The following is a 13,929-nucleotide window of genomic DNA, read 5'->3' as shown; positions in this document are numbered from 1 at the left end:
CAGTCACCCCTCTAGCTGGGTGCCTTATGCCAATGGTGTGGGCACAGGAGCAAGAGCCCTGTGCCCCTACAGTGCCCAGGTCCATCCCTGAGCCCTGTAAGTGCAGTGCTGCCATTTAAAGAGTACATGGTGCTGGGAGCTCGTCAAACAGGAGCTCCACAGCACCATAATGCCAACACTAAAGACTGGGAAGTTTGGTATCAAACTTCTCAGCACATTAAACCCACACTGATGCCAGTGTGGGATTTAATGTACCCAGCATCCCAGAGGGCATCTTAGAGGTGCCCCCTCAAACCTAACCTACAAATCCACGTCTGCTCTGAGGCTGCCTAGGCTGCCACCCAGCAGACATGTTGCTGGACCCCTGGGTAGGAGAGCCCCTGCTCTCCTGGTCCTGCAACAATGCACATCCTGGGCGAGGTGCTAAATCTCCTCCCCCAGGATGGGTAGGGGGAAGCTTCAAAGGCATGCCACCTCTGTGAGTTTCCCCAGGCCCCTGCAACCCCCCACTCTGGCGGGAAGCTTTGGCCGGAAACCCCAAATAAGGACAGGGGATGTGCCAGCCTGCCAACCCCACCCCTCAGGTGGGGGAGGCGAGGTGAAGCACATTTCCGGGCTCTCGCCATCTTGAAGATGGGGAGCCCTACCCTATCAGGACTAGACTACTGCCCCCTCCCACAGGAGAGAGGCAGGATAGTGGGTGTACCCACCCCAGGACAGGGACCCATTGGTCCCTGCCCTTCACCTACCTGTAACGCCCCTAAATCTAGTATTTAGGGGCACCCTGAACCTTCCTTCCCCAGATTCCAGATTCGAAACTACAAGAAGAGAAAGAAAGAAGGACAAAGACCTTCCCTGCAGCTGCTAAAAATAGGAAGACACCAACTGCTTTGGCCCCAGCCCTACCGGCCTGTCGACCCTCGCACCTGCTCCTGCGCGGCATCTCTCGTGGCCAGACTCCCATGAGTAGAGGCTCTACTCGAAACTTATTTCTAACCCCTGGCAGCAGCCCGGAACCGCGAACCCAGCACACTCTGCACCAGCCGAGCCTGGCCGGTGCCGGAGTGAACAAAGACCCTGAGGACGCCCCCACGGCGACTGTGACCCCGAGTCCGGCACCCAAGGACCTCCCTCGACATTCCTGAAGAAGCCTGCAGCCTCAGAACCAGGTGACCCCCCTAACCGCAATCAACTGAGGGTAAGATTTCCCGACACCTAAAGACACCCCTGCACGGGGCGTCCCACGGCCCCCTGTGTCCAACCCCGGGGTACCTACCTATCCTCCAACTACCCAACTTACCTCTCGAAGTGGTGGTGGCACCTGAAGAGTCCTCGTCCCCGAGCTTGCAGTCTTTTTCCTAACCGGAGATTTCCCATTGACATCCATTGAGCGCCCGAAGGCTCAAAAGCACTCTGCACCCAGCCGCCCGAGTGGCCCTGGCAGTGAAAACTCTATTCGTTCCTACTTCCCCACTTGCCCTGAGTAAGTGACCAGGAGCCCAGCTCCCACAGCCGCGTGGCTTGCCAGCCAGCAGCCACCAACCAAGGCCCCCCTATCCCTCATAGGATAACATTGGGCCTAACTCTCTGCACCCGGCCGCCCTAGAGCCGCTGAGGGTGAACCAACTGTACCTACCTGACCCTGGGAGACCCCTGAGTCTGTGCCCAGAACCTCAACTCTGCCAGTCGAGTACTTACCCTTAAACCGCAAACTCTATTTTTCTCATAGGGTAACATTGACTGGCTTTTTCCTGAAATTTCTTCTAAGTGTGGACTTTTCAAATCTTCAAATATTCACCAAAAATCAGCCGAGTGACAAAAACGAATTTACTCACCTGTTCCTAGGTGAACTCCCAGTGCTGGATCTTGCTGCCCAGCACTGACTCTGAAAAATCTCTACAACTGTACTTACCCTTAACTCAATTTTCTTCCATAGGAAACCATTGACTGTTTTTCTGTGAAATTTCTTTTAAGTGTCGATTTCTGCAATCTTTAAATATTCTTCAAAAATCGTATAATATCTGAAAACGTAATAACTTACCTGTTTTGGATAAAGGTCCCAGTACTGAGTCTAGGCACCCAGTACTGGATTACAAAAGTAACGAGAACGTACTGTACCTGTAACCTGCATTTTCTTCCATAGAGAATCATGGATTGTTTTCTCTGAAATATTTTCTAAGTGTCAACTTTTTAAATAGCTAGATATTAGTTAAAAATCATTACAATACTAAAGTCGACTTTCATCACTGGATTCTGAGAACTGACCCAGGACTGAATCTAGGATCCAGTCCTTGAATTCCAAAAGTAATCTAAAAAGTAATCTGTTGCAAATAACTTGAATTTACCATTGAGCTCAATGTATTGTGTTTAAAAATAGAGTTGCCTACTGCAACCTTTGGTAACTTTACTAAAATCTACTGCATATTGCAAAAGTATTTATATGAAACATCTACTGTTGAGAAAGTATATTTTAACTCCAAGTGTTGGTTCTAAAATAAAACAATCATATTTTTTATATATAAACCATTGGCCTAGAGTTCAGTTATTGAGTGTGTGAAACCATTTGCTGACTGAGTGTGTACAACAAATGCTTTACACTGTCCTCTGGTACTGCCTTACTGCTCGACCAAGCTACCACTTCAGAGAGTAAGGTTATACCTAACTTTAACCTCTGTCAAACCCTGGGGGACTGTGGACTCTGTACACCCTGTACCTATTAAGGAACAGTATATACAGAGCCACTTTCTCACATCAAGCAAAAGACTGCCTCATACAGTCTGACACCTGGGAAATTCTAAGGTAAGGAATCTGCATGTAGAGGTGTCTATCAGATCATTAAAAACAAATAAGGTATACGTGGGTACCCCTGAGTGATGCAGTACAGGTGGCAAAATGTCCAACGGCAGGAAAAACGTGCCACAAAGGACACATACAGTCAACATTTTTAAATCAAATAATATTGAACACCTAGGCCACCCCATGCTAAATGTAGAAAATCGAAGCGTACATTTGCAACATGCAGAATTTGCCCTAGGATCAATCCTGTTCAGACTAGTGCATAGTACAGGAGGGTCAGAAACTTCAACTGCACCAGTATACGTCTGTAGTTAATCGTCAACAATATCATCAATACCGTAATCAATTAGAGGAGCCAAAGTCTTCTTCCCAGTATTTGGGAGGAAATTGCAGCAGATTTTCTTTACTGCCTGTCTTACGTTTGTAAACATTTTGGACAGAGAAGTTTCTGAATCCCCTTAAAGTTATTGAGCGACAGAAGCATACTCTCCATGAGCAGATGTCCCAATTTCGATATTTATACCCCTTTTGCATAAAACATCCACAAAACCTTTTACTAGTCAAGGTAAGTAAAGCGTTATATGCCATCGGTATAGCCGAAGATATCAGGGTATAGCTCACCTTCTTTTCTGCCTCCCTCCAGGCACATGAAATACATTGCCATAATTACAGGTGATGTGAAGGAAGACTAAGATAGCCAGACCTCCTGAACTTCTTCCTTACCTATTAGTGTATTTCTCCAACTATCATCTGCAGAGCACTGGTGCTGAGCTATTGAATCGAGGGGTGGGGGCGTGGTTGGAGCACTGAGATATACATTTGGTCAGTCAGACTGCCCAGTGTAAATGCCTCCAGTGCAGGTTTCGAACTAAGACTCAGTATGTTAAACTGCACATTGGGATAGAGATTTGCTGAACCTCTTGGTACATGGGTCTGCAACACCATGTACCATGTGAAGAATGATCAAATGACAGACTCTACTATGGGCACCCATGTCTGAACAGAAGCTAGGCTCTAATGAACGAGTTACTTACCTTCAGTAACAAAGTATCTGGAAGAGACACAGTCTAGCCGCAGATTCCTTAACTTTAGAACATCCCTAGGAGTCAGCATGGATCCGAAGAATTTTCAGCAGTACCTCTGCGCGCCGGGGGATTGCGTTGCATGGCTCCGTCCTGACTTCGTCCACGGATAGGACGTAAATGGAGCCAGAATGTGGACTACCACCAAAGACCCTCCCACCCAGCGTCGAGCCGATGTCGACTCTACCTCCACCGAGATGGGATACCGAGGAGAGGAGCGGCATCGACTGAGTCTAGCCCCGTGCTGCAGCCTCATCCGGCGTCAGTGCAGAGCGCTTCACAGGGCTGTGCGGAGGCACCACAGGAGGGCCTGATGTCTGACTGGGATGCCCCACCAGGCCGTGTCCCGATGTCTCAGTGACTCTGGAACCAAAGTCAGAGTTCTCAATCGGTGCAGAGGGAGAACCCGCTGAAGTCCCGACCGGTGTCCCTACCCCTTCTGTGGGGCCCGAAGGCAGGCCAGAGAGAGAGAATGACCCAAAGATGGCCAGTAAAGCCAGAGAATAGGCTTCCATCTGGTTCCTAGTCACCCCAGGACCAGGAAATGGTGGGTATGTGGGGGCCGACTCCTGAGGACCCGTGTCCGGTGAGGACCGAGAGCAGTGGGCCTCAACGTCACGTCTATTTGAGGTCGATGACCTCCGTGACTTCTTGTGCTTACCTACGTCTGGCGAGCGATGTCCACGGGAACAACTCAGTGACCAGTTCCTGTTCAGGGACCTTAACTCGGGATGGAGACCGGCGGCGCAAGGACTCCTAAGGGGACATCCGGGCAGACAACTTTATCCGACGTTCCCGCAGGGATTTAGCTTTCAACTGCCGGCAGGCCTCACACTCCTCAGAGTCGTGGTGCTCTTCAAAGCACCACATGCAGATCTCGTGTAGATCCATCCCCGACATCTGCTGCGTACAGGTCTCACACGACTTGAACCGAAGGCATCGCACACTGTTCCTGGACACCAAAAGACGTTGAATCATCCTGAAACAAAAACAGGCCAGAGGAACCGCTACTCCTGGATCTGGGTTGGGAGGTGGAAAAGAAGAAAATCTAACATCCGTGCACCGCGAGTGACTTGTATGGCTCCATTGACGTCATATCCGTGGAAGAAGTCAGGACGGAGCCATGCGATGCCGTCCCCCAGCACCCAGAGGTACTGCTCAAAATTCCACGGATCCAGACTGATGCCTGGGGATATTCTAAGTTAAGGAATCTGCGGCTAGATGTCTATCAGATCAATTATATATCAAAGTCTTTTTTAAACAGTAGAGGGTTTTATGCTCAGAACCTTTTGCTCCAGAACATCGGTCACCATTTCCATTGGCCAGTAAAAGCTATCTGGTTTAAAGAGGCCAACTTATAGAAAATTAGAAAAGTTCCCACTTTCTATAGATAATACAGGCTAGGAATAATCTCAAGTGGCAAACCTAGAAAACATTCCAGAAGCAGCTATGGTAGGGTTTGGGACTAACTCCAGTGTTTGCTCTGCTTTAAACATGACAGATCGGGACAATCTGGTTTTACATCATCATCTCCAAACTCAGATCCTGTATCAGAGGATGCAGCTGCCTTGGATATCATGGAGATTCCACGGCTGCACTGAGTTGCTTCATGAAATGGAAGGCAGAATTTTAGATTGGTCGGACTCAGATGTGTGTGTGTCCGTTTTTAGCTCTTTCGCTAAAACTTTAAGAAATCAGAATTAAAAAAGCACCTGGAGCCTTGTTCCAGGTTGAAGCCTGAATCAACAGCATCACATTTCTGTTATGTCAGTAGGATTTATAGAGCGCGCAAATACCCGTAGGTGTCTTGGCGCTAGGATTGTGGTAAGCCCAGCCGATGCATCTAGTTCTAAAATAGCCAGGATTTTAGCCCCTTTCTGAAGATGGTGAGGGAGCTTTCAGCTCTGAGCTCCATTGGCAGCATGTTCCAGAGTTTTGCGGTGCCATACGAGAAACTTTGGGCGCCCCAATTAGAGGACCGTATTCTGGGAACTTTCATAAATCTAGCATCTGTGGAATGTAGCTGTCTGGACGGTTCATACCAGGCAAAATGGTTCCTAAGAAATAGTGGTCCTGTATTGCTCAGTGCCTTCTATGCTAGACAATGATTTGAATTTAATTCGTTGTGCCACCGGAAGCCAGTGGATATTGCAAATTTCCTTGTTCTACTGATTCATGCTTTGGAATGTTCAGCAGAAGTCTTGCAGCTGCATTTTGAACTGTCTGAAGCTTTTTTTTATATTACTTATGCATACTTCGGTAGAGCCCATTACAGTTATCCAATTTTGACTGAATTAGTGTAGTTACAACAGTCTTTCTAGAGTCAGTGAGGATGTAAGGAAAGATCTTCTCACGTTTCTTTATCAAACAGTAGGAGGCCAAGACAATGGCATTTGTCTGGTAGGATAGTGCTCATTTATTAGCAATCATAACTCCCAAATTCTTGGCCTTCAGAGCTGGTTTTGGCGGTTCACCCATCTCTGCGGGCCAACAGAGGTTGCCCCTTCTGGGTTGCAGGTTAACAAACACTACTACCTCAGCCTTCTCAGAATTAAGCTTGAGACTGTGTTTTCCCATACAATTGTTTATTTCCCTCATACAATTCTGAAACTGTAATGTGGGGGAGGCTTGATGTTTGTACTGTCACCACTACCTGGTTGTCACCGGCGTAAGACGCAAGACTAAAACCGAACTCTTGGATCAAAGGGGTAAGTTCAGATGCGTGCACATTAAAAAGGGAGGGACTCCAAGATGATCTCTGTGGAACTCCGCATGGGAGGACATATGGATCTGATTCATACTTATCGAACGTCACTGTTTGTCTCCTTTCCTTCAGAAAGGAGGAAAGCAAGGCAATGCCGCTCACTTGATCCCCAGCCGCTGTTGCAGAAGACTGCGATCCACAGTATCAAAGGCGCCTGAGAGATCGAGGACAACCAGGGCGGCCAAGCCCCCTCTGTCCATCACCGTCCTGATCTCATCAGTGGCTTTAATGAATGATGTTTCAGTGCTATGCACGTTTCGAAATCCAAACTGGGAGTGGTCGAGCAATTCATTTTCTTGAATCTATTGGACTGTTTATTCATGATTTGTTCTATTTTGGCTGGAAGTGGCAGCCAGGCTATAGGGCAGTAATTATTAAGGTGAAGACATGTCCAGATTGGGGTTTTTTAACAGTGGACGTATGGAGGAGTCTTTCCATAACTATGGGAAGATGCCCATGTGAGAAAGTGGCTCTGTATATACTGTTCCCTAATAGGTACAGGGTGTACAGAGTCCACAGTCCCCAAGGGTTTGACAGAGGTTAAAGTTAGATATAACCTTACTCTAAAGTGGTAGCTTGGTCGAGCAGGAAGGCAGTATCAGAGGACAGTGTAAAGCATTTGTTGAACACACTCAGTCAGCAAATGGTCTCACACACTCAATAACTGAACTCTAGGCCAATGGTTTATATATAAAAAAAATATGCTCGTTTTATTTTAGAACCAACAATTGGCATTAAAATAAAGCATCTCATTCTGAAAACGTATATATAAATACTTTTGCAATATGCAATTGACTTTTGTAAACAGTTACAAGTGGTTGCAATAGGCAACACTATTTTAAACACAACAATGCATTGAGCTCAATGGAAATTTAAGTTATTTGCAACAGATTACTTTTAGGATTACTTTTGGAATTCCAGGACTGGATCCTAGATTCAGTCCTGGGTCAGTACTTAGAATCAAGTGATGAAAGTCGACCTAATTACTGTGATCATTTTTAAACAATATTTAGCTACTTTAAAAGTTGACACTTCGAAAATATTTCAAAGAAAACAGTCAATGATTCCCTATGGAAGAAAATTCAAGTTGCAGGTACAGTATGTTCTCGTTACTTTTGTAATCCAGTACTGGGTACCTGGACTCAGTACTGGGACCTTTATCCAAAACATGCAAGTAATTACGTTTTCAGACATTATACGATTTTTAAAGAATATTTAAAGATTGCAGAAATGGACACTTAGAAGAAATTTCACAGAAAAACAGTCAATGATTTCCTATGGGAGAAAATTGGGTTACTGGTAAGTACAGTTGTAAGTATTTTTCAGAGTCAGTGCTGGGCACCAAGATCCAGCACTGGGAGCTCACCTAAGAGCAGGTGAGTATTTTCGTTTTCATTACTCGGCTGATTTTTGGTGAATATTTTAAGATTTGAAAAGTCCACACTTAGAAGAAATTTCAGAAAAAGCCAGTCAATGTTACCCTATGAAGAAAATGGAGTTATCGGTTTAAAGGTAAGTACTCGACTGGCAGAGTTGAGGTTCTGGGCATAGACTCAGGGGTCCCCCAGGGTCAGGTAGGTACAGTTGGTTCACCCTCAGCGACTCTAGGGCGGCCGGGTGCAGAGAGAGTTAGGCCCAATGTTATCCTATAAGGGATAGGGGGCCTTGGTTGGTGGCTGCTGACTAGCAAGCCACGCCGCGGCTGTGGGAGCTGGGCTCCTGGTCACTTACTCAGGGGAAGTAGGTAGGTGTAGAGGTTGCACTGCCAGGGCCACTCGGGCGGCTGGGTGCAGGGTGCTTTTGAGCCTTGGGCGCTCAATTGATTTCAATGGGAAATCCCCGGTTTAGAAAAAGACTGCAAGCTCGGGACAAGGATTCTTCAGGTGCCACCACCACTTCGAGAGGTAAGTTGGGTAGTTGGAGGATAGGTAGGTACCCCGAGATTGGGCACAGGGGACCGTGGGGCACCGCGTGCAGGGGTGCCTTTTGGTGTTGGGAAATCTCACCCTCTGTTGATCGCGGTAGGGGGGCACCTTGTTCTGAGGCTGCAGGCTTCTTCAGGAGTGTCGAGGGAGGTCCTTGGGTGCCGGACTCGGGGTCACAGTCGCCGTGGGGTCATCCTCGTGGTCTTTGTTCACTCCGGCACTGGCCAGGCTTGGCTGGTGCAGAGTGTGCCGGGTTCGCGGTTCCCGGGCTGCTGCCAGGGATTAGAGGTAGGTTTTGAGTAGAGCCTCTACTCATGGGAGTCCCAGGGGCTTAGAGCCAAAGGTGGCCAGGTCCTCCGGGGTTTGTGAGGCTGCTGGCCACAAGAGATGCCGGGTTGGAGCAGGAGCAGGTTCGAGGGTCGACAGGCCGGTAGGGCTGGGGCCAAAGCAGTTGGTGTCTTCCTCTTGTTAGCAGCTGCAGGGCAGGTCTTCTTTCTTCTTGCTCTTCTTTGTATTTCGGAATCTGGGGGAAGGAAGGTTCAGGGTGCCCCTAAATACTAGATTTAGGGGCGTTACAGGTAGGGACCAATGGGTCCCTGTCCTGGGGTGGGTACACCCCCTCTCTCCTGTGGGAGGGGGGCAGTAGCCTAGTCCTGATTGGGCAGGGCTTCCCATCTTCAAGATGACGAGAGCCCGGAGATGTGCTTCACCTCGCCTCCCCCACCTGCTGCTAATTGTCAATCATACATTTCCAACTTAACTCTCAACTAGACGTAAGCGTATACCCATATACTGATGAAGCAAGGAGTACAAATAAAAACGATGGAGAATGTAGCTTCTACCTACCCTTTTCGGTAAGGCACTTTCGGTTCTCTGACAACTCAAGCTCCAGCTCATCTCTAAGCGCTCGCTCATCTGTCAGCTGCTTCTTGAGACGGTGCAATTTGAACTGCGGTGTGTGAAAGACGTCATTCATGGGTGAGGAGGGTGAACTGCAAAGGAAAGTGAGCACTGTATTAGGATAACCCCAATCCCGTAGAATAGGAATATCAAAATATGGGTAATCATCCACAAGCAAGATTATTTATTCTTTCTAAAAAGCAGTCCATGCAGACATGTGTACAATAATGCTCACAAACGTTTGTAAGCACACCTGCAGAACCCACAAGGAGCCAGGTGTGATGTTTGGAACTGAATGTTAAGTGCTGTTATAATAGGGATTAGCAGACGCAGGGGCTCTAATTCACAAGGAATTGGTAAATTTTGTCATTAGAAACATTTTGGAGGAAAAATGCAGCATCTGGCAGACAAACTTTCACAACTGGCCCACATAATCGATTTGGTGAACACCTTGTCTAGTGGCCCCCAGTTATCGCGGGGTGGTGCAAACTCCGCAGCAGGACGGCCGCGAATACATTCAGCTCCAAGATGTGTCCATCAGTTGAGTTGCACTCGGCCAGCAGCAGCAAGAGAACTCTTTCCATGGTATGGACGGATACCGCTTACAGCCATCAACAGCCTCCGTGTAGGTTTACCAACAGCAGAGAATTTAGGACGGACCCGCTTGCGGGGTCCATGTGACCTATTAATAACAGAGTAGAATGCGTGCATCTATTTGGGGGCTGATCGATTACGAACTATACTTCCCATAATGCACAGTTCTATATGACCATCCCATTGGAGGGAGTCCCATATTTAAATAGGAACGTCATATGCACGCATCCTTTCCGTGAAAGCCTCTGAAGAGAAAGCTGAAGAGCTTACGAAACGCGTCAGGCAAACCTACACGGAGGCTGTTGATGGATGTAAGCGGTATCCGTCCATACCATGGAAAGAGAGTTATGTTAATTCCAAACATTCCTGAACCTCCTGATGCGGCGGAAACGACTGAGCAAACTCCTCTTAGTGGCAAAAAGGAATATTTGTATTTCTCTCTACTGCCTTCCATTATTTTGTTGTAGTAACAGTAGTAGAGAGTAGGGAGTAGTAGAGGAGCAGAGAGTGAGGAGTAGAGAGTAAGGAGTAGAGAGTACACACATACAAAAGACATGCCACACCACTTACATTAAACTCCAAGCATAAACACTACACAGGCACATAAACCACGATAAAAGAAAATCCACAGGCGCACAATAAACGCTTAAATACACATGTACCAAAGACATGCCACACCACTTACATTACACTCCAAGCATAAACACCACACAGGCACATAAACCACCGATAAAGACCAAAACCACACACACACATACAACGCCCACAGACACACAGCTCATGCACAGATACTACCATACATACACACAACAGACATGCTCGCAGCCATTACACCAACTACTCGACATACGATTATCCAATAATAAAGGCCTTTGCAGTTTGACATTCCTGTGCAGTGGAAGGCGGACTGTTTTACGCTATCGGATGAAACCGCTTAAATTATAGTACACAGTCCCTCAAGGGCAGATTAAAAACCAGAGTAAGGCGCTGGCAAAAAAAACGGAAGACTGGAATCAGACCATAAAATGGGTTGACGTAGAACCAGGGCTTTGAGTGGAATTAAACAATCGGGATGTCTCTTAAAAGGGCTGTAGCTGATGTAATTATGGGCGTGGCTTAAAACAAACTAAATAAATGCTTAGCATAGCGTGCTGCCAAACTGGTATTTTGCTGCCTCTGTCATTGCATCCAGATATACAATACAACAAGTATCGTTATACCCACAAATAGCCAGAACTATGAGCTTTGTCAAAGGTTGTTATTTGTATAAGTTACATAAGCAACAACTACGGCTTCGTTGTAAAGAATATTGAAAATGGTTCCGTTCTCAAATGATGAAACTGAAACTATAACGGGTCTCTTTGAAATTACATCAAAGATATAGGGGTGGCACTGCTGCAAAGTTAAGAGGTTTTTTTCACCCTGAGGGTGAATGCAAAAAGGGAGAGTCCGACAGAGACCAGTCTCAGCACCTGCTTTCACCGGCAGGACCCGGCCCACTTAAAGCCCTACGTAGAACATCATAGCGGAAAATACAAGCAAATAAATAAAGACTCCCGTCCATCCACTGACCCGAATGTTTGTTCTGCCTTTATTCATTTGAAGGCACTCGGTACTCAGATTTACCCGAGATGGGTCAACACAAAAGCCCTGTCTGCTTGGACTTCTCAACCCACCGTCATTGGACTAAACTCCACCCTCCAAACAAGCAAAAAGTCAGATTTTCTATTAGCCATCTGCATTCGGTGCTTTAAATTGAAATACAGAAGCGTTGTTACTCACTCTACAGTGTAACTGTTTGCTCCTGTGGCGTGCAGATACCCTGGAAATTGGATCGCCCCCCAAAACCTGAGTTGCAATTTTCCCGGAAACTCAAAAGGTTGGGAGGTGCGCTGAATGGAAAGTGTGACTCGTAGGAGTTGCAAAATCAATGTACGGGGAAGATGCATTGGGCGATGCGATGATGGTCCGTGCAAAGGGGGCGGGGGAGTTACAAACAAATTCCAAAATGTAAACTGCTGGCACAACCCATCCTGGGTGGAGGGAGGGAGGCTAAAGAGACAGCAGTGGGCGAGTGGGGCTCGCCATTCTGCCTGGATTGGTAAGTTTTTTGGTGTTACACAGTTTTAAACAGGTCTGCTTTGCTGTGGCTGCTGGAAGATGCAAATCAACGCTCTTTGTTGACAAACAAACGCCTATTGTTTGGATACACTTCCATACACAGGCAGCAATTGTTCTGTGCCAATCTGGCGCGCAATGGCGAGGGCACTGCCACGCCGATCACGTACCTACCACCAGTGAAAAGCGTTCACATTATTTGGCGACGTGGCAACAACAAACATTCCTGTATACACACGCCCTGCAAGTCCCTGGGGACCAGAATATATTTCACGCCAGGTTGGAGATTTTGGCAGCGTATTGCGAGGCTGGAAGATTCCGCACAACTGCGAGCGTGACTCAGTCGCCGATTAACAGGTACATGGAGTTTGGAACATAGCTCCGGGTACCATTGGCGACAGACCCGAGGACGCCAGGTACATAGAATCCAGTAGGGGAACACTCGTAAGAGCCAGCCTACACCTCCCATTTCATGCAGCATTATATGATCAGCGCGGTCCCGAAAGCGAAAGTGGACCGCGCAGCAGCCGATCTCTTGTCTTTATGGGACCATGTGTTTAAACACAAGGCCCCATAAAGATAAGAAATCTTTTGCGACGCACAGAAAGCAGGAGAGTCCCTCCAAGTGGACCGTCTGAAAAAGCCAAAGGGAGGCAACCTCCACAGCTCTTTTCCAATGGCTGGCCCCCGTTTAGCATAAACGGTGATCCCAGTCAATGGAAAAGAGGGGCGAGGCTTAAAGCCGTTTACTCAAACTCCTCAAAATCATTAAATCTCACCGAGCGAGCTGTGCATGTGCGCAGCCACGCTAGCCGAGACCTAAAAAAGAGTGTTCTTGATTTCTCTTTGTGTTCTTCTCACCCCTTCCCTGCGTTCTTCAACTGTGTATTCGACTGCAAATTAATCTCCAGTTTGCAGCTTTGGAAATCTGCATTTGAAGACCCACGAATTCATTAATCTGAAAATCAGAAACCATCATGGGAATTTAAAAAACATAGTTTTCTTAACTATTGTATTACTGTAAACACCCTTCATCCTTTTTTTAACTAAGCACAGCTTAATCTGAGTCAGACCAAACATTGGTGGCCATCCCTCTGAAGTATTGATGCTGAGGCCAGAAACCGAAAGGGAGTCTCCCTCAACACTTGGTGGAGCCTTGGCATGGTATAGCATGACATAGGATGTACTCTACCAAAGCCAGATCTGAATCTGGGCAGGAGCCGAAGGCGGCACAGATTGAAGAACAACCGGGGTTGTCAGCAGTATAGCAGTAGACAGTTATGTTGACTGCAGTTATGCCTGAAATTCAAAGACCTGCAGTACAGCCTCCTTGAATGTCCACTTGCTGCAGAGTCCACAATGGCCCAGGAACCTCAGACATATTTGCTACAGAGTCAACAACTGAACAAAAAAGGAAGAGAAACCCTGAGTTGCAGTTTCTGGAACACAAACTGAAAGAGTGGAAGTGCCTGGATGTCAAAGTGCCTTGTTAAGCATTTTTCTTTTTTTACTTTGCTCATGTCATACAAGGCAAAGTCGAAGGACAAGTAGACCAGGAACAAACTCATGTTTTGCTTTCTGTTCTCCAATAGATTTAGCATGCACCAGGGAGCATTTGCCACAGGACCTAGCTTTAGACAGGCAGAAGATGTGCAGAAGACTATCACAAAACGCAAATATTATCATAACTATTTTATCTACCAGTGCTTCGCTATTGAAATATTGAGGAAAAGATAAAATAAGTTATTAA

The 13,929-nt window shown here is 47.0% G+C and overlaps 1 protein-coding gene across 10 annotated transcripts in view; it reads right to left on the bottom strand.

Annotated features, from left to right (window-relative positions):
- The window catches only part of NUMA1 (nuclear mitotic apparatus protein 1), a 734,824-nt gene that overhangs the window by 539,622 nt on the left and 181,273 nt on the right, over positions 1-13,929 (bottom strand). For all 10 annotated transcript variants that reach the window (XM_085623424.1, XM_085623417.1, XM_085623420.1 and 7 more), the window contains exon 9: positions 9,414-9,559. In XM_085623424.1, the coding sequence (XP_085479550.1) occupies positions 9,414-9,559 (146 nt within the window). The remainder of the gene's footprint in view (positions 1-9,413; positions 9,560-13,929) is intronic.

This window comes from Triturus cristatus, chromosome 8, assembly GCF_964204655.1.
Source record: "Triturus cristatus chromosome 8, aTriCri1.1, whole genome shotgun sequence".
In the NCBI taxonomy this organism is placed as follows: Eukaryota; Metazoa; Chordata; class Amphibia; order Caudata; family Salamandridae; genus Triturus; species Triturus cristatus.
This window is presented reverse-complemented; position numbering and strand designations above follow the sequence as displayed.